At 41.8% G+C, this 22,358-nt stretch overlaps 1 protein-coding gene across 1 annotated transcript in view; it reads right to left on the bottom strand.

Moving 5' to 3' along the window:
- LOC121624039 (RNA-binding Raly-like protein) overlaps positions 1 to 11,961 on the bottom strand; it is a 48,732-nt gene extending 36,771 nt beyond the window's left edge. Inside the window, exon 1 of the mRNA XM_041961633.1 lies at positions 11,706 to 11,961. Within this exon, the coding sequence (XP_041817567.1) occupies positions 11,706 to 11,961 (256 nt within the window). The remainder of the gene's footprint in view (positions 1 to 11,705) is intronic.
- Positions 11,962 to 22,358: the final 10,397 nt, after the last annotated feature.

The raw sequence follows: 22,358 nt of genomic DNA on the forward strand, positions 1-22,358 counted from the left end.
AGCGGTGAGTCAGTATTCCACACCAACAACTGGATGCAATGATTCACAGGCCCTCAGCTCTGCAGCGTAATTGGCGAGGAGGCCTTGTGAGTAAGAGGATGAAGAAATGAAGGAAAGGGTGGAGGCAGAGCAGCGTGAGAGAGCAGGGAGACGGAGGGAGAATAAAATGCGGAGTCAAATAAGGAAATGTGAGAGGAAAAGCAAACACATGAGAGAGCAATAGATTGCTCGGGGCGAGGTTATGGGCTGTTTTTAATGTTATTTTGTTTATACTGTCCATCTTCATTCAGGGGTAGAACTCCCCAGTGAGTCTGTCACACTGATTCTTAATTCGCACACTAAGCGGGGGGGAGTCGGAGGGGTTACGCTGCAGAGCCCTGCGAGCACGGGTCCGCAGAAACCCTCCGGGGTCACGGCAATTATCACTGCACGTGCAATCACGAGTCACAAACCATTACTCACACAATGCGTCACCTTTTATCGCCTGGATTTGTCTTTTGTGCATATCGACGATTACGAGCTGAATTAAGAGGCAGACATGACTGACTGGATCAATTATTATGGACTGTTAAAGGGCAGATTTTCCATTCCGGGGGGTCTGTGTCAGGTCTGTTGTGAAGGTTTGTCTGTTTAGCTGATGCTCCCTGTAAAGGTCGCACTGCTGCGTCTCTGTCATAGCAAGACTTCACACCTGGCACAAACTCACAGATTTCTTGAAGTATTATCTCTCAGCATGCAGCATCTGTGAGAACACTAATCCTACACAAAAGGCTCAGTTCTCTTGATGGGGCTCATACAGATAAAGTCAGAGTGAAGACAAGCCTCTTTAGTTAATGTGCTTATTCCAAATATGTTTCCTAATCATAACAGGCAGCGCGCCCGCATGCATGTCTCGTGTAAAGTGTTCCATTTTGCAGTCTAGATCTCAAATTTCAACCGATGATGCATTCATTCAAACCCATCCTGTCTGCATCAGCATGCCCTAAATGTGAACCAGAGCTCTCAGTAGTAAACAGGCATCTGTGATTATGCACGGGGAACAATTATCCAACTCCGTTCTTCTTCAGCGGTCCAAAGCCACTTCCCCTTGCTCTCTCTTTCTCTCTCTCTCTGTAGACGGATGTAATATTAATGAACACATCTTAGCCAGGATGCTTGTTAGGCTTCAAGCTAATCCTGTTAGTTCGAAGCCTCACTGTCCCCACTGTTAAGCTCAGACCGGGCTTCCATCAGTTTGTTCATATTAAAGAAGGGACAGGAGCTTCGGGGCTCCTCCGTCAGCTAAAAACAACGTAGCCTGAGAGTCTGAGCTGGCTGGTTGGTCAGATGGAAGATATGAAGACAGGAATGAAGATGGATGTGTCCTCTACTTACTGACTCATGGTAGCGTCAGTGTTGTATTTTCAGATCCTGTCGTGACCACCGGTTACTTCTGTGCTTCACTGGCTTTAGCTTCCCACAGACCTCCACTGACATCACTTGCACATTGCCTTATTTTTCTACTTTTTTGTCATATATTTTTTTTTCTTTGCGTCTGACCTTATTAAAACCCAATATGTAGAAAAGTAGTGAAGTACTAATTATTCTGTTTGCCACAAACTGGGCTTGCAGCTTTGCTGAGGTCACAAAATACATAAATTACCATAAAACACTGCCATCACACAAATAAGGAAATATGTCATATTTAAAGCCATATTGAGTATGCATGAACAAATATATATTAATTTTGTTTTTCCAAATTGAATTCACATGCAAAGAAATGTTCATTTTCCATTTTTCATCCCACATGGTGACGTTAATTATGTTTGGTCAATTAGAAACTTGAGAAGTCAAGCTCCCTCTTAAAACTGCTTGTGAACAAACTGCTATAAAACTCAAATAACTGAAAACAAAGTAATTTGTTTGAGAATAAAAAAAGGGGTAGTGCTGTGTATGAAGTCCAGCAAACACCAACGCAGAATATAATATGAAATTCCAACGTTTTAAACCCCATTTCAGAGCTGGGGTCACCCCAAAAAAGAAGTGCTTAATGTGTTATTTTCATCTTCTGAAACATGCCATCAGTTCAAAAATCATGCTAATGAGTAAAAAAAAAAAAAAATTATGAGCTATCAAGCTTACAAAAGTATTTAAATTGTGATTTTTATGCTGTTAAATGCACAGTATGTATCGTTACTCAACTCTCAGTCAAAACAATGAAAACAAAGCACGTAGTCTGATGACATTGTGAAGTGGCACGGGATCATGGGAGTTGTTGTCTTCATTATTAAAAAAAAAACACCATGACCAATGAAAATATATCTGAGGTGACTCAGGCAGAAATGTTCTTGCAGGTATTACATTAAAGTTTTATTTGTGTTGGGTTTAGTCATGTTGGCTGACTTCCTTCCTCACTCTCAGGCGTATCATCGGTGTTTCCAGCGTTTCCTCAGACGTTATAGAGAGTAGAGGGGGGTGAAGGGATCACCACAGATCACCACCAGTCGACCAAATGAAATGCACCGGTAAAACATTTGGAATCATGATAACAATAAATACACAACTTAACAAAATATATAACATGGGTCTGGTCATTTTTAGACGCCTTAATGTGGACATCAAAATCAAAAATGGCCTCTCTGTAATTGGGTTGTCAGCCTATTTTATATAATCTATCTATTTTAATGTGATGTAAGACTGTGGCTCTGCTTTCAGAAACAATAACACTCTTGTTTGTATCAAGCACACTTTGTTTCTAATTAGCAGCCTTTCATCTGTATAAGATTACATAAGATTTTCTGTTTTTGGCTGCTGTTTTTAGTTTATTTATGATGTAGTCAGATGTAGTCTGAAAGAAATTCCACAGCAACACCATTTTAATTGAAATAGACAAATCAAATTAAAACTGCACTGCAAAACTCAGTCATTAATTTCTCTTAAAAGCCTCATCCGTGAATGTTTTCGCTGTTAGTTAAACAATCTTTTGGCCATATTCATAAAAAAAGTCTGAGCTATAAAAAGAAAAAACTAACTTTTATCTTTCTCCCTTGATGATGATTGAAAAAACAAGTTTCTGCCGCTGTACGCACGTTATTGATGTATACACATATTTTACAGCCACAAACAATGAACACTGCAACTGCTGCGTAGTTTAAGCCTTCTGCATGAGAGAATGTGTCAATAAATTTGGAAGCAAGGTTGACATCTTTGTGAATCTTCTATCAATTATGCGACGCACTGTATTTCCACTGGGACATGTGGCGGCCGTGCCGCTGTTATTGCATTTTTCATTTTGGGAATTTTGCTTGTGCTGAGGAAGCAGATTTCTTTGTTTTGCTCAAGGGCACTTTTGACACACACAATCCAAACCTGCCAGCCAGCCAGCACGCCACCCTGCACGACTGAGATTTTTTTTTTACCTGGCCTGTTGCTCTGCGGCGGAGGTAATGCGGAGTGAAAGTTTGTGGGAATTAGTTATTTTGCTCATATTAATAATACTCAGATAATCAAACTATGCTACATACTATACAAGCATAACTGAAACAGCCTGCAGACAAAACATGCACACGAACCACAACAAGCTTATTTCCTGAATTGCATGAGTATATGCACCCACCCCCCTTACACACACATGCACACACACCTACACACACACACACACACACACCTGCACAGCTTTCTGGAGCCCACTGAGGCCTGTGCTCTGACTCTGATTCACAGCTCAGTGTTTCTCTACCTCCTGAACCCAGGTTTCTAATCAGAGAATTAGCTGCAGTTTTCCCTGCCAAAATCCACACAGTAATCCATCTCACTTTGTCCACACTGTGGCTCATGCCCCACTAAAGCATTTGTCAGAATGCATGAAAGAGAGAGAGCGAGCGAGGGATGCAGAAAGAGAAAGAGGCAGACAGAGAGACAGAAAGAGATCCTGGCAGCCGGGGAAATGTGCTTTCCTGGTTTCCTGGGTGGCTTTATTAAAGCCTATTAAGTGCACAATGACAATCTTTAAATTTCTTCTCTATTGTTTCTACAAAAGAAGCACATTCTTATATTCTGAATGCATTACAGCTCAGATAAATCCTCGGCTTGGCTATCCTGTTGATGTTATTGTATGACTGCGAGCCTGCGCACTGCTCTGTACCTGGTGTTATGGATGCTTTTGTCGAGTGCTGGGTCAGGCCAACTGTGCATTCAACATCCAGCCGAGTCTCTCGGAGCGTGATTAATGAGGGAGGAGACGGACAACTAGGATGAATTCTAATCACCCACAAGGACAAGGAGAGATATGGAGAGGAGGCAAGAGAGGGAATAAAAGAGCAAAGAGAAAGAAAGAGAGAGATTATGTATTGATATTGCAGTTTTGTAACCTTTTTCCGAGCGAAGCGCGGATGTGAATTCTCCAACGTTTCCCATCCGCAAGCACACACAGACCCCACATGCGAGCGCACGCACATGCTCAGACGCACTGAATACTCTCACAGCCTCAGAAGCAAACACAGGGACATGAAAGACACAGAGGGGGCCTTATGGGGTTAGCTTTGGCAAGGCTCAGTCCAGTGGATCAGGAAGAATTGGCCCATCTAGTCGCATACTGCAATACCCACAAGGCCTCTCACTCATGACTGTTCACGCCTCTGAACCTGGCTCTCAAAATAAAGTTACTGAGCTGTGCAGTTACTGTAGACATAGTTGGAATTATCTATGCAAATTTCAAAGTGAAAGCAAGCCTGTGAATACTAATGTTGAATGATAGAGGGAATTACAGCAGCCAGGTGGGGAAGATGCAGGAGGATTGGTTTGGCTAGACATTAAAGAGAAAATCCCCCCTGGGTATTCACTTATAACGTTAAGCCTGCGATATTCAGAGCATTTAAGGAGTCGCATGTGCTTTGTGAGGAAGTGTTGCAATTTATTTTACAGCCTCATCTTTGTCTATATGAGTTACATATTTCCCCTCTAGCGGAAAAAGCCTTTGTTCTTTTAATTCTGGGGGACAGACACCAACTTCTAATTCAAATAAATAGTTTGACATTTCAGGAAATATGAGGCTCAGAAGAGGTGATCTGCGCCAGTCTTATAGCAAAACCGCCACTCGTCATTTTTACTGTTTTTTGAATAGATTAAAAAAACGTGTTAATGAGTGAGATTCAGAGGTGCCGGTTTGGGGATTGTATTGCCTTCAGACAGAGCCGTGCTATCCAGCTGCTACCAGTCTTTGTGCTAAGCTAACCAGGCGCTGGCTGTAGCCCCATATTTTAATTTAGCAGACAGGTACGACAGTGATATTCTCACGTCTCTCTCTGCAATACAGCCAAGAAATGTTGAACTATTGTTTAAAGGCGCCTATAGTCCAACATGAACCAAAGAAATTAGATAATGGCAACAGAAGAAAGAGAAAGAGATGGAGATTGTGAAGCTTGTCGTAGTCAGCAGAAAGAGGGCATGCAATGCTGAATTACACAGTAAGTTTGAGAGCAATATGTTTTTTAGCTTCAGCTGTACCCTTTCTTACCAGTGCAACTGTGTTATTTCTTGTCATAATTTGATGGGTTGCTTTGATTGATCGATTAACTTAATTATCCCAAGTGGAAATTGTTTTTCAGTGTGGTTGGAAAACTGAACGTACACAAAACAGTATGCGCATCTGGCAGACAACCAACGCAGCATATACGGTGTCATGCCACGCAAGCAGAGGGAAAACAATACAACAATAAACCAAACATGCAGCATGCTGCCATGCCAAGATCTAAGACTGCCGTTCTGGACTGACGACAAATGTTTTCACCATATTTGTCCTACTATTGTCGACATTGGAAAGCCCAAATCATGCAGTGTAAAAGGCCTTTAAGAGAAGTGAAAACATTCATGCCATCAAAGTCTGCTGTAGGGGTACTCCAAAAATTCCACAATGATATTGCATTAACTGTATTTGGCCAGAAAATCAGATCCCCAAATACAACATATGCCTGCAGTAGGTGTATTTTTTTACACTGCCAGCACAAATCCTGTGGCCACACTTCATGCAGCACTCCCTGCACGCTACCCTTCCACCTGTCCCTGCACAGTCTTATCCCTCTTCCCCATAGAGTTCAGCCTGTGCGTCCTGTGCTCCTTGCTATGCATCATGTTGGCCCAAAATGACGATTGATTGCAGTGCCACTGCCTTTGTAATCCGCTTAGGATGGATTTTGCATCTAAATCACTTTATTATTTATGTGCCTAACTCTTGCCAATGCCATTTGGAGGCAGTATGATTGGTGATCCATCACACATTATCCTTCACTGTGGTCATTAATATTGTAATGGGATGGACCTTCACCATGAAACTTCCAGGTGGAAGGGAATGTAGATCTCTTCTGGGAGGGTCGGGCTACTCAAAACAGGAGTCAACAGAGGGAAGATTATCAGGTGTGCTTGCTACCAGATGGACTCTCCAGAGATGTTGTTAGTTTGCCCTCTCTCTGTTTTTAACCTCTCTCTGCCTTCCTCCTCCTCTCCCCTGCTCCCACGTTGCACAGCAGCTTGTATCTTCATACATGGCCTCTCTTAGAAAAATAAGGGATGTTAGTCTTTCATTGTCCTTTTCCATCAGGGCTTCAATCACCACCTGCCAATCACATCTGCTGCCTACAGGCAGACACAGGCAAGCACACAGTGCCACACATCAGGATGTGGCTGAAACAACCACGTCTGCAGATGAGAAAAACAAGAAAAGAGAGATACTCATCTAACCACATAAAGGACAAGAGTGATATGCATCACAAAGTCCTTAGTGCAAATACATCAAAGGAGTCTTACAATCATGAATCTTCATAAAAGCTCAGAAAACGGTCAAAAACCTGAGTTTAATTTTAGCTAGCTGCTATATACAGCACTGAATGTTTGGTTTACATACTGCCTGTGCATTACATACATGTAGATTTGGAGACTCAGCAGAGGCATGTTCAGTGCATGCTGGGACAGCTGAGGGCAAAAGAATCTGTCACTCTTTGTCTCTATGGCAGCCCACTGAGTCCACTAAAGAGTGAGGCTACAGAGATGCAGCGGATAGATCTCAGTGGGTGAAGAGGGAAACTGCTCGGATGCATTTGAGGCTCATGGATGCCAGCAATCATCATGTCACTGTGTCACGAGGAATTCCCCCCAGTCAGCTTTTAGCCAGAGAGAAGGCAGCACACAACAACACAAGTGAGACGTGGAGATGTTTGTCTTTTACTTGCCTTATGCCACAACACAACAGCTATTGTGGTTGTGGTGAATCTTAACTAGATTGGGAGTCTAAATGGAGAGAGGTAGTTATAGTGCATATAGCACACTCATTTTAAGCAGGATTTGAAAATTAATTTCATTCACATCATAAGCTGTAACAAGATTAGGTATATGTCAAAATTTCAGCATGCATGCTAAATGCACCGATCACATGGGTGATTTGAACTATTTTGGCTCATTACACCTGTTCCCAGGATCGTGAGTGCATGTACGGACCATGCTTAATTGGGTTCACTCCAAAACACTGGCACATCTCGACTAGCAACAGCGCAACCAAGCATTTCCCTCACCTGTTAGGATAGAGCACCTTTATTATTATTATTATTATTAGCAGGTGGAGTCCAGCCAGAATAACTGAAAACACCCACGTAGGTTTGAATTGCCTTCAGCTAATTTCGGGTAATGGTGAGACATCTCCAGGAACATCTCGAAAAGCAAATTTAGGTACAAAGATTTTGCTGACGTTACACTGGAAGGAGTGCTTCATAATCGTTTGATGTCTGCACGTCTGGTATAATGTCTAGTGAAGTGTATTTATTTCCTGTACACCGACTCCCAAGACAGTACACTATATGCATATCTCTAACTGGAACACAGCCTGACACGACAGTAACAAAATGAAAAGAAAGTTGGTACGCATATTAAATTTCCTTGATTTCTGCAAGGTTTTTGCTGTTGACTGACATTCTCATCCCATAATTCAACCCACATAGGAAAGGGAAGAGCTACTTACTGTTATATAACACTAAAACTAACTTTGAATAGTGGTGAGACATACCTCTAATGGTGTACAATACATATTTGAGTCCTTCACGCGTAGCTTTAAATGTTTCAGCACCATACTAAATCGATTTCTTTTCTGTTTTTTGCTTGATTTTTGATGTTAAATGACTCTATCATCCTACATTCAGGTAGAAAATGGGAGACTACAAAACACCAAAACTTATTTTTTAATAGGAGTCATACATCTCCCGGAGCATGTTAATAAACATTTTGCTTTCTCTTTCAAGTTCCTAAATTTTACATCGGCATAGGTGTGATCCAACATCCATGGATTATTTCTTTTATGTATCATTTCCTGTACAGTGTACTAATTTCTTGTGTATTAACTGCCAAAACAGTATGCATATTTGTCTACTTAATGGTGTTAAGTGGGACACTGTCTGGGCTTGAATGATTCAGGACCACAGAGACAGCGACAACATCGCAAAAATCCTTCATGTCTGCTCTGCAAGACATCAACATCTGTGTTCACGTGAAGTGCTTTTAAAGAAATTTCTTCATGCTTTTCACTCTGAATTGCATACAGCCACCACACTTATGCCATTCAGAATAGCATCGCCTGCACTGCTATTTAGTAATGATTGCTGTGCTCACAGTCCTAGATGTGATCTCATAAACTCCTATTCATATTTGATAGGGTAATGGAGCATCCATTTTTTCACTTGGCGACAGGGGGAGGAAGGTGCTGCCAGCTGTGTTATTATAAAATTTTTTGCATTCTTTTTTATTGATGTTTTTCATCCACACACACACACACACACACACACACACACAGTGACAGTCTCATCTTCTGCGGTGGCGGCAGGCTATGACCTTTGACACTTGTGTGTCACTGAATGCACAGATTAGTCATCACCAGTGAGTCTGAGCAGCTGAGGTGGATCTGTGCAGTCGCAGTATGATGTGATTATTCCACTGACCTCTTTTCCAGTGACCACTGCCAGCAGAAAACCATGCTCTGCAAACCTCCACAACAACGTGTCCTGCTTCTTTTTACACGGGCTCCGGATGATCTCAGTAAACATAGCCAGCCATGGTGGAAACACCAACATGTTCGAATGCAATTCCTCCAGCAACCAGGCAATATTATCTTACCTACAGATGTGATCTCTGAAATTGAGGCGCAATTAACTTGCAGGTAATAACACTTTAATAAAACGTCTTATGAACAGGAAGATAGAGCCTTTTGAGAAAGGCAATTCCTCAACTCCAAATCATTATGTGGCTCATTCATTTCTCTGCCATTTTAATATAAAAAGCATCACCTTGGGAGGATGAGACTGACGATGGCCTTAATTGTCAATTAAGGATGTGTCTCCCAGTCATCCTCCCGCCACATCACTTGTAGATTGAGCGATAAGGATGAAGGCAGGGTTGCCCTGGGAGGTCCGTTTGAATTGAACTCCGCTGTAATGAAAACGCTTTCGATTATGTTTGCTTTCTCAACCAAAAACAAGCAATCACATGTGAAGAGAGTCACATGATGTGCAGAGAAGTAACAAATAAATCTCTAACACTATTATCAGGGATATGGTAGAGTGCTCAGTAATGGGTTTGGCTCTGACTGGCAATCGTCCTGGTTGCGACTAATAACTTAATAACTGATGTGCTTTTCTGCTTATCTGCTGATTACAACATCCATAATGCCAAATATCAAACTAATGAAAGACTAAAAGAGCAACAACACATTAGCTATCATTAATCAGGCAAAGAGATCTCATCATTACTTGCTTCTGATTTTTGTCTTTACCATCATCCAACAATGGACAGAGCTGCACAAAAAAGTTTCATGAACCATTGCTGCTATATTTTTCAGTGGTGTCAGATCAGAAAATCACTTTTTTTGATGGAAATATTATGCGTTGAGTGTGGAAAGGTATCAAACACCTATCCGAAGAGAAAAGCCTTCATAAACAGCCAACATCATCTTCACAATAGGAAAGCAAATGAAGAAAAACCACTTAGGTCCCTCAGCAGCCGGATGGATTTTAGAAGAGGCTGGGACAGTCGAAACAGATTATTGGTTTGACGTCTAGGTTGATAAATGAAGTGTAGAAAGAAAACGCAGACCAATAACTTGTCCTGTTGATACAGGGGAGACACAATAACCTTCTACTCAGCTCTATATTTTCTTTCTTTAAGTATTCCATTTTTATTCTGCACATAAATTGTTAGTTATAGCGAGTTAACAGTCTGGGGAATATTATTTTCACCAGGTAATACCCTTGAACTGGGATTGTTTACCTCAGTTGTGTTCATTATCTTCATATATAACCTTCTCTGTGTGACTTCCAACCCCGAGGATATGATATAATGAAGAGGTAGAGAGTACGAGCAGTTATAAAGATCATCTTCGAGCCAGAGGACAAGAATTGAAAAACAGGTGTCATGTTGAAATGTCCACAACGACATCTTCACACCAAAACCACGGCTGAATCAACACTCTCCCTAAGATTAGACAGAGACCATTAATGGCATCAAAACACATAAAAGTGAAGTGGCGTCTGCAAGCTAGTTCAGTCCACAGAGTGCCCACCTGTAGTACTGTATTAAAATTTCCCCAGACATGTTGCACGCTGCTGCACCTCCACCTAGACCACAGGTTCCCCTTGTAGATTCTGAGCCTACGTTCCCTTAAGGAAGTTATTATTCTCCCTCCCCAGTCTCTGCTGGGTGAACCTGGTGTATCTCTGTGGGCAGTGCAAGGACAGAGCCTAATGTCTAATATAAACTCTGCACATATTCTACATTCACATAATAATCCATTCCTGTTCTGCACTTAACTTTCATCATGCACCGCTCCCTTTGATCATCTCAAGCTGATATTTTTAACTGTGCAGCATACTGGCACCCAGTGATATTTGCACTCTTTACACTCTTTACTCTCTGGCCCCAGGTTCCCTTGTTGAAACGCCAAATACATTGCAACGACTTTAATCAAAAGGTCTCTCGCCCGTATGAAGTATTATCCAGTCGTGAGTATTGTAAAATTATGTTTTAAAGCAGTGGTGTCTGCTGTATCTTTGCAATTCATCCCTATAGGCTTCACAAAGATGTTTCAATAAACTATGGCTCAAGACAGTCCCACTCTCTGACAAAAGTAATTCGGATTGAGCAAAACAAATGTGAATAAAAAACATTTCACAGTCAGCTTCCACAAAGACAACCCACGGCAAAGTGGGCACAGTAGAAAATCAATGCTTTTACAACATGGTGTAGCCGCATCCCATGCCACTTAGCATATACTACTCTGCTCAAGCAGCGTGTCTCAGTAACTTTGACATCGTTCTTGCAAGTTGCTGCCTGGTAAATGTTAAAATCAAACTGTGCATACATTCACTGGTGGATCAGTCAACAGATTCAGCAGGGATTCTTTTTTTCCAAAACAGTGTGACAACAAACACAGACACTTCAGCATTTAGGAGCCAAGGGAAGTTCAAAACTAAAAGTCTGAGAGATGCCTGAGGCATTTTATGTTCCCAAGAGAGACAATCCATTCCTCTAGCAAAGAACTGGCTTTTACAAAACATTCTGTACTTCAAGGGGAAAGTTTTTGCGAAGTGCTGTAGACTGTATCTCACTGGCCTTTCATGAGTTCCTAATGACATCTGCAATGCAAGCATGGCAGAAATGTCTCGCTGAAGACAGAAAAAGAGAAAGGAGAGAAGACTCACCAAGAGGCTGTCCGGCGATGATACGTGCATTTTCCCCAGCCACAGCTGCTCGAGCGTTCCTCTCGTTCAAATACTGTACGAAGGCGTAACCCTTGTGCACGGAGCAACCCACTATCTTGCCGTACTTGGCGAAGATGACTTCTATGTCAGTCTTCTTAACGATGGCTGTGTTGAGGTTGCCAATAAAGACTCTGGAGTTGAGGGAGCGCGGGTCATTCTTGTTGGTCACGTTGCTGGTCTGGGTTTTACCAGTCATTCTCCTCCAGTTGCCCTCCTGGGACACAGACAGAGGGGGGAGGGGAGGATATGGCTTTAGAGGGTTTGGACAAGCCAACTCCAGGTAATTCTGCTAAACACAATGGAACCCCAAAGGTCTACAATATTAAATCAATCAATCAATGATCTGGTTGTAAAATAAATGAATGAACCACTAAACCACCAAATCATTAAAAAATTATCATTTTATCATTCTTATTTTCACATATATTCCTCCATCCTCCTACAGGCCCAGCAGCCACTAGCCAGCTAGCCATAGCTTGCTAAAAGACACCACAGAGAAAGACTGTATGTTTTTGCTCCTCAGAGTTGTATATCTTTGATAAACACGTCTGGAATCACAACACAGGTAAGCTAACTTTGACTTACTGCTGCCACTGACGCTGGCTCTTCACTTTGAATCTTAACTCATTTTATGCTAGCTAGCTCATTAGCAGGGAAGGTACTTAGCATGTTAGCTCCTGTTAGCTGGAGTAACATCAATGCCAAAGTAATTCTGAATGACCAAGCTGATGCTGTAATTACACATAGTACAAATACAACTAACTTCTGTATTTTATTACCTTTGCAGCGCTTCACATGCTGTGTACTTAGCCAACTAACTAGCTATACTGTTATAGAGAGCTTGGATCATCTTGTTCATTCAGTTAAGATATTTTTAGAGAAATCACAAAGGTATGAAGAACAAAAACATACAGCCGTTCCCTGTGGTTTCTCTAGCTACAGGAGCTAGCTGGGTAGCTAGCTGGCCGCTACTTGATGAGAGGCTGGGGGCCTGTGATTGGCTGTAAAAAGAGGTTACTGTCATAAAAAATGTCCTAAAATGTGACATGAAATATAAACATCTGTAGGAATAATGCCATTTTAAGATAAAAACAAACCTGTAAAGGGAATTTTGAAAAATAATAATAGAATTTAAAAATACACATTATTATTTGAAGGGTGATTTTTAGTCTTTTTGCTCAAGAATATTTATTTCATAGCATCTTTTTCATTCATCTAATACTGAACACATTAGGGCTCCATAAAACACACAGTTTGAGTTTGAAGTTGCTGCTGGAATCGATTTGTTGACGAAGGTTTACCTTACTTAACTCATGAACAAGGTCACTGGCCAGTCAATTGCTTACCGAAGCCACACTTTGTGCATGGTTGAAATAGTACCACAGGATGGCTGAGCGGGAGAATTAGAAGGAGCAACAATATGTGAATGTCGCAGCAGTTTCCTCTGCTTTGTGTGAAACCAAATACAGAAGCTGTCAGTGAAAAAGCTTTGCTATCTCAATACCCATATTGTTGCATCCCTAATGCTTTGTGTGCCGTTTCACTGATCACACAATGCGTAGGCTGTAATTCATGTTACAGTTTTATTCAGACTTTTTTGTGCTGTCAAGTTATCAGCGTACATTAGCCTCAGCTTTTGTAGGCCTCCCCTGTGATTATTTCTAAGTGACCTTTTCATAACCTGAATGTTAGTTTTTATGAAAAATGACTGGCTGCATGTTCAGGGGACTTTCTCCCAAGGAAAGGATGCACTATTGAACAATTCAAGTTTTATATTTGGTTAAAGTGAGCATACAGTAAACACATGCAGGATCCCATATGCTTCTCTTTGCTTTTCCCATTGATTTTCTTTTTTTATCCACACACATCATTTCAATTTTATAGCTGCAGAAATCCAGGTTTTCATTACAGTTTAAATCCTGAAAAGGATTACACTTAGTACATTAAATACTGTGAAATATTTAGAAGAAAACAGTGAATATTCAATATTTGCCTCCTCTGAGTCTCTGTCCCTGACACACGGTGATAACAACTATTCAGCTTTGAGACGAAGAACCTGAATAATGGATCCAATCCTCAGTAAATAGGATTAGTAACCAAGGTAACACTGATGTTGTTGGAATATCGCGTGGATGCACACATGCACACACATTTTGTCACCAGCAGTCTTTTTTTCCCTTCATCCAACTTAATTTCCTATTGCAAGAGGCTGTAAATTACAGCTCAGCCTCCCTGATTTGACACCGTGTGGCCTCAGTATCTTCACAATTACATGATGTAGTTTTATTGTGAAGTGCTATTCCATAATGGGTTTGTTCAGCTAATTAGAGCATGGCGCGCGATTATGTCGAGAATATGCCGAGAGGACGTAATTCACAAACTGAGTGATGGTTGACTTCCATCGCGGGGTCGGATGTCCCGTACCTACAGCAGATGAAGGAGCAGAGCGTCCAGTCATCCAGGAAATATGAGAGCAGCCATGTGATTTACAGAGTAGAGATTCTCTGTCAGGCATCCATTACACCTGAGACCGAGATCATGCTAGACATTCAGCTGCTCATTCATGGATAAACACATATTATTTCACTTGGCAGCACATGTTTTTAGCATTACATCACTTGCAGTATAATGCTATTCGATGTCCCATGATTATTCAACACCCACCGCGGGCGCGTGACGATTCACGGCTCCTATGGGCTCGCTGTTTACGCTGCTGCATTGCCGCGTGTTGCCTCTGCGTGTGGGTGTGTGTGGGAATAAACTGCTGCTCGCCATCTCTCAAGTGGCCTTGACATTTATCAGCAGCAGACACTGAAAATTAATGTGGCGCAGGCACACGCACACACACACACATGCTAACCGAAATGAGCTCCACAATGACCACCTAACGGTAGTTTAAACCCACAATCTGACACCCAGCCTGTATTGATGTTCGTGGACAGGTCACGGGGAACATGACAAATCAGCGGAGAGGCGTTAGATTGCCTCTCTCGTCAGATAAATCAGGAGAGGGTAACGGTCGCGGAGCCCTTTTACCACTCCTCACTGTTATATTTCATGTTGTCTTCGCTGTTGTTTTCTTGAGAGCAGGACACTAATTTATTCCATCAGTGGCTTTCCTGCTGACCTTGCCGTTTAGTTTATTTACAACCTCCATGAAGCTTCTCATCCTATGGTGATAGCGTCATGAGGAGATACATGGGAAAACAACAGAGGAAGTGACAGTGTAATTGGCAAAATAATTGTTCCAAGGACTTGACTTTTGTTATCAGAAAAGCACAGAGAAGGGCTTCATTCCAGAAATTCAGTCTACAAACTGCTCTTAGAGGGAAAAATGATGACCCGGTGCTCAAAGCACGCTCTTTAAAAATGATTACAGCTGCTACAGGACTGCCATTTTGTCAGCGAGGAGCCAAAAGACAGATAAGTCTTCATTTTCACTTTGGTGCGGGTGAAGTCGTGTCAGAATAGGTGTCACATTTCTCAAAAGGTGGATGTGCCATTTTGGAATGAAACACTGCTCCGCTGGCATTACAGAAAATCCGAGCATGCCGATCTCATGCCAGTGATGAAGAAATAAGGGTAAGGTCAGCGGAAAAAGCGCCAAGGTCGTGTGGTTGACAGCACTGCTGTGTTAGGAAAGTGGCTGTGAGGGGGGAAAAAAGAAAAGATTTAGTACAGAAGTAGTATTGTGTCTTGGTAGACAGGCTCTTAAAAGGTTGTTGTTTGGGTCTGGCCACCTGCCTGATTTATAGACATTTTTTCATGGAGGGAGGGAACTCATTGAATTGATTCCCTTTGTAATTTCCTACCACTCCACCACTGTACATTTCTCTTCGCCATGCCTCAGCCACTCTGCTCTGATTGTTGCCAAGGCAGCTTGACGGGCTGAGGGAAGGCTGGAGAAGCTGCTCAGTGAAACAGAACAGAGGGAAGGTAGCCTGATACACCTTTTCCATTGGTGTTACTGCCATGTACTGCAGAGGTGGAATAATTGCTTCATGGATTCCTTCCATTTATATCTTGTCTTAAAATGTGTCTCTGTGCCTGTGAAAGCAACGGCAACAACCGAGAAATAAATTCCCCCTATTTGTAAATCAATGCTGCTATTTGTATTGTGGGCTGCAGAGCGTTTCTGTGGTGCAACCAGCCATAAATTTGTGCACTTTTGTGAAACGTGGTCAGAGGGACAAAATTTTTTGCCTGATTTGGAGGTAAAAGAACAGTTGTAACAATTACAATCTAGTTTAAAATGAAGAAGATAATGGGTTTAAAGCAATTAAATGCCACATGGGGCAATCCAAGTTTCTACCTGCCCCTTGAAATGTGTTTAGTCTTCAATAGAAAAACCTAATTTCCCCCACATTTCCAATCAGTTGCTGCCCTTTGGCTTCATGAATCAAGGCGCACAGCGTTGGGCTGGAATTCAACTCAGTAAGTAGACAGCTACAGCAAAGCGGGTCTATAAAAGGAAAAGGAACAACTCTAATTTTGGCCGCCAAGGGTGCTTGAAGCGCTGTAAAAGCATAGATGAATTAGTGCGAATGGGACTTTTACACAACATCACTGTTTATGACGATAACAAGTCATAACTGAAGGATTACCTTTTTCTGTGTGATAAATAAAGAGAGAAACAACAAAATCTCTTGAGTTAAGTGTTTTTTTAAGCTACAATGGAGGGAGGTGCCAGGGGTTGTGTGCTTTTGTCTACCAGCCTCAACCATGGGAGCTATTTTAGTGTTTCGAACAGCTTTCTTACTTGTTTCGTATATCAACAGCACGTGTGAGTGGATCTGTTTTGTGAGGATGAGGAGGATGGGGTGGATAGTTAGGAAGAAGCCAGCAGGTGGAGAGAGACAACATCGTGGTATCCTTGTATCGATTGTCCTTATTGTTTAACCTTATATAATTTGGTATCGTGTTTTCTGCTGTCTTTACACACTGGATTTTAAAATGACTGCATATATTGTGAAAGGGGTAGCTTGAAGTGGCTGATTTCCAGCTGCAGCAGGCAGTTTTTTCAGCAGAAAAGCTCGGATAGAGTCAAAATACAAAGCTCCAAACAGCATACTTGAGCATTCAGCAGCTGAAGACACCACAGAGAAAGAAATCTTTTTCTTATGAGTTGGTGGAGACCAAATCAGAACAAAGGAGGAGTAGAGCAGACATTTGACTTACAGTCGTCAGCTGGGCAGAAACACAATGCCAAATAAAGTTTCTCAATGTCTGCTAAGCATTAAGTATGCAACATGTTCACCCCATGTGTTGTTTTCACAGACAATTATGCTGCCGCAAAGTGGCCGAACCCTCAATTAATCCTGCTATCAGTATATCAGCTGTAATGTCGCTTGTCCACTAGGCCTCACTATTTATCATGGACAAATCTTCTATTAAAAGTCAAATAGTCAGTCATGTAACCTGGAATATTTGTGTTAACTGGCTGGAACATGTTCAGAAAGGTAAAAATATTGACGATTGAAGTCTTTGTACTCAGAAGAATTCCACGCTTTAGTCACTTACTTATTCCCTTGCCTGCATTTACTGGTGCTGGACAGTGCTGAGCGTCCCACTGAGGGAATAACAATTGATGATTTCCCTTCTTTACAGCTCTGATTACAAAAAGCTGGGACTCTGTGTAAAACGTAAAATGCAAAACAGAATGCAGCCGTTTGCAAACGAGCTGTGTTTATTGACACAAAGTGTTCCTGAGCCTGTGTGTTAATCTCCTTTATCCAATCATGTGTTCACAAAGTGGTGAACCTCGCTCCATCCTCACTGAGCCTTTCCAGGATGATTCATACCCAATTATGACACTATCACCTGTTACCAATCAACCTGATTACCTGTGGATTGTTCCAAACAGGTGTTTTTGGAGCGTTCCTTTCCCAGTCTTTTGTTGCTCCTGTCTTAACCTGTTTGAAATGTGTTGCTGCATCAAATTCGTATAATGCAATGATGCTGATGAGATAAAACATTAAATATACTGTCTTTGTGCTTTTTTCAGTTGAGTGTATGTCACAAAGGATTAGCAAAAGAACACATTTGGTTTTATTTATATTCCACACAGCTTAATTGGGTGGTTTACTGTGTTTTTTTGGGTCTTGGGAGAAAGACTATACCACATGTACCTCATACATTTTATCTAACTTCAACACCACAGCCTTTCTCAGAAGGGCTTTTTCCTCTTACCTGCAGCAAATCTCATTTCACTACAAATAGTGGCTGCATGCTCTGCAGCTCCAACCTTTTTTTCCGTCCTTCCAAACTCTGTTCTCAGAAAATTCATTAACTATTAGAAAGCCTGGAGCAGTGATACAATTAGGTAAGATGCAAATGGAGCCATTCCTCAGTTGTCCCTCATTCACCTGCAGTGGGGAAATGGGCAAAATGAGGTGGGAGAGAGTCCTGTGTGCTGGGGCATGGCAGACACGGGATGATATACGAGTGGAATTTGTTATTGTCCAGGGGGAGTCCGCTGTTTGTGATGGACAGGGAGGCACTTCTGCTACAATGACAAGATTTCATTTCTTTCTATGGTCATATACAGCTGCACAGAGTTGAAACTAATCTGGTCAAACACAGTGAGCTGTCGAGCGCAGAATAGATCAATCTCTGTCTGCTCTTAATCCAATTTGATTGGTAAGGATAGCGGCGGGGTGTTTTATGACATAAAACCCACTCTGCATGATTGTTTTGAAAGCTTCCTCTCCATTATGGAACATAGTTGCGAAGGATGTTTAAAAGCTTTCTCTGCACACTGCAGTGAGATATTCCCCTCTTCTCAAAATGGGCAGGCAGACGAACAGCATCTGTTTCGGGGAAACACAATCAGGGTGTTTATGAGCACATCAGGCATATGGCTTTGTGGGATAAAATCAACATGACGACACCTGGGCATTGGTGGAAAAGTGTTGCAGTCCTTCAGTTTAGTACACGTGGTGAAAAAAAAAAGAAACATACTCAAGGTCAGGCGGCAGCGGGTCTAACTAATTCATACACTGTAGGTTACTATAGCAATGCATCATGTTTTATGCACATCAGATGTTTTGAATGCAAATGATTTTCTCTGAGATGTGGTGGAGTGTAAATGAAGCATCACAAAGTGAAAATGGAAAAGCACGAGTGCAAAGTGGACTTCAGGACACTCTCCTGGGAACAAAGTGGAAATAAACTTTAAACTTTTCACCTCTGCACGTTTCCCTGCTAACTGCTTTCACTTTCAAACTCAATTTTCTTCAACTTTCATGCCTATTGCATTCGCTTCAAACTCAGCTATTAGCTATACTATACTTAATTCTTAATTGAGGGCCAGCAGCCATGACCACTCCCACAGACCGGTACAACATCTGATTCATCTACTGTGTCACACCACTATATATTACACAGATTTAAGTTCAGTCGTATACTGGCAGAAAAACTAATGAAGTAACTAAACTATAACTCCAATAACTGCAACTGATGTCAAACTAGTGACAATCTTGGACAAATCAGTGTATCAAACTGCACACAGCTCAGCTGCCAAAACCAAAACAGGAAACTAAAACAATGAGCTATAAGATGCCGTAGAGCTCTGCAGAGCTGAGAGGAGCTGCAGAGTGGGCTGATGATTCTCTGTGGCTTCATTACTATGAGAGAATCCCATACAAAAATGCTGCTGATAGCCGCTTTATATCAAAGAATATCCAAAGGATTGCAAACAGAGCTGTTTAGGAAAGACTGTATTTCACTTGCACTATGGATCGCCACTTTGTGCATAATGTAGAAACACAAGCATTAAATCAAAAGTTAAAAGGACGTTTAGACTGGTGTGACACCTCTGTTATGGTTGCTGTTAGTTGTTGCCTTGCTTACGATTATTCTGTAAATGAATATTGTGTCTGGTGGAATTACATTATAACGAATAATGATCAGCAAAGCACATTCATTCAAAATTCATATGGAGAAAATATTAAAAAAAAAGTGACATGACAGCTGAAACCAAAGTTTCATGGCAAATTATTGTGGAGACATACCTTGATTTGGGGGTCTAATGTGCTTGGCTGTTGACCGTTCTGCTCTTCTAATTAAATCTGGATGTGACATCATTAACACTCCGAGTTGCAGCTGCAGCTGGGACAAATTTTTAATGGGGGCAAATTAGCATTTATTAACATCTAGTCTGCAGGAGAGGTAAAACAAAGTCCCAACTCTTCATTAGGAGCATTATGCTACACTTTAAAAAGTGTGCTGAACACGCAAACTGCAGGCCAGGCTTTAGTATCTACAAGAGTCATGTAGCCAATCAGCAGCGTGTTTTGTCAGAGTAGGGGACGTTACATTTAATCTTGTTCTCAGCTCCCCACAATTAACAGTTTGTGGAAGGATATTTCTTATTTATGGGTGCCCCTGTGAGCCGCACTGTGCTCAATAGCCTGTATTGTAAGAGGATGACAGGCAATTTTTTTGCTTCAAAGGCTTGGCAACAGCTCAGTGGAATTTAAATGACCTTAAAATTCACAGGTTTCGTTTATGGAATTACTCTGCAGGAAAGCAGGAATATTATCTGTATAATGTCATCAAAATAACTTATTTTTTTTTAATTATAAGCACTTTGCTCGTACTGCGAGCTACGCATATGAATGTGGTTCTGTTTTTGAGTAAAATTCTGAGAGGTTATAGGGACAGCATATTTGGCATCGCCTCTTCTCTGGTGGCGTCGAGCGCAGGGGCTGGTCAGCCATCTGCAGCCTCGCCGTGACCTGCGTGTCAGCAGAGGCCTCGTCCAGCAGCAGCTGCCCTTGCCTGTAGCGCCCTGCCTGGTGCTGAAGCTGCTTCACGAGAAGGTGCCTGCCCATCACCCTCCCCGGGTGCGTGTACATATTTCTGCTGGTGGCGTAGCACAAAGAGGCAAAGTCCTGCTCCCCGTCTGCTGTGAAGTGCAGCTGGCCTGACCACACGTTCACACCGTGAGCAACACAATCAATCATGTCGCCGGAAATTCATTAATTTCATATCGGGGTGAGCAGCCAGAGAAGCTGCCTACACATGCAGAGTTGGCCAAAAAAAACTTGGCCATGACTCTCCTTTATGTGGCCATCAGGCTTCAATGAGCAGGTTTCCCTGCTTTCCTGTCTCCAATGTCAGTTTCATTTTTATTCATTATCGCTTTGCCTGCCAAGTGCAAAATGGATGAGAAGTTTATTCTAGTTATTCATCGTTGCCCACATGACAGGAATAAACATCTCACAGCTATTGGTGTTTAGGGCCAAGGGTTGGTCGTTTCACGCAATAGGTGTTTCTTAAAGCACTTGTTGGTCAAACGTGGCATCTTAAAAACTACAATATGAAGTAAATAGAATATGGAGGAGTATTTATATAGTTCTCTTTGCTGTGGACTCCCAAAGAAGGAGATGCTAATCACAGAAAACAGGACTGACAGTTGTGTGTGAGGGGACCTGTAGGACACACATGCCGAAGACATCGGTTTGAAACACCCCTCGGATGGACTTTGATGATACAAATCTCCATCATGTTATGTTTATGCCTGTGACTGCACCCTCCTCTCGTCGCCAGGCTAAATGTTCAAAGGTAGCAGAAACTTTGTGTAACGCATTGACAAGAAAAAGACAAAAAAAAAAAAAAAAACCCTCGCACCGCCAAAACTTCAAAGAATCCCCAACACTTCAAAAGCTTCTTCACGGTTCGGTGACTAATCTTCAAAGTCACGCCAAGGATTGAACTGATAGTGCCGCTGTGTGTAGCAGGTACAGGCATCCTTGTCAGCGCCACTGAGGTGTGAGGTGCACAGAAAGGAAGGGGAGATAAAGCCGAAAGCTAATTGAGACAAAGTCTGTCCCTCGCCTGTGACAAACACAAAGCCCCTGGCTGGAGACGTTTGGTAATTACAACCGCCACCAGTCAAATGAATACGTCATTAGAGGGTGAAGCCAGATATTAAGGTAAATTGGAGAATTATTGGCGATCCGGGAGGTTTATTCCAGTCACTGTGGTGCTTACAGTAGATCTGTCTTACTTCTTTGCTGCCTTGTGCATGGCTGTGATCTCAAGAAACTATCTGGAGAAAAATGGATGGATGTTGTGAGAAATACTTAATACAGACATAGTAAATTATGGACTTCAGGCTGCAGCTTATCTTTCTGCACCTGTTCAATCGATATCCCCTCACTAATTGACACTGGATGTATCCTTTGACCAAAAGAAGCTGAGATAGCTTCTCGCCGTATTACTTTGTTTGTTGGTCGGACTGTTGATGGCTCTGTGTTTTACCCCTGCAGTAGTGGAATGGTACAGCTGATAAATCTTCTATGTGACCGTCTGTGTTGATGGTAAGTAGACAGATAGATAGATATATTCTTTAACAATGCGAGAATGGTCAATTTGGCGACACTCAAATGGATAGATATCAAAAATAAGAAAATAAAGTCAATCCTCTAGCAAACCTTGCAACTTGATGAGCATCAGACTGACACAATGAACAGAATATTTGTTTACTTTAAGCTTTATTTTATATTTTAATATATATTTCAGCTTATTTTCATTTAACTCTATATTAATTCAGATGAAGGCGTTTAAATTCTTAACTCAAACAAGCGT

The sequence above is a fragment of the Chelmon rostratus genome, chromosome 20 (assembly GCF_017976325.1).
Source record: "Chelmon rostratus isolate fCheRos1 chromosome 20, fCheRos1.pri, whole genome shotgun sequence".
Lineage (NCBI taxonomy): Eukaryota > Metazoa > Chordata > Actinopteri > Chaetodontiformes > Chaetodontidae > Chelmon > Chelmon rostratus.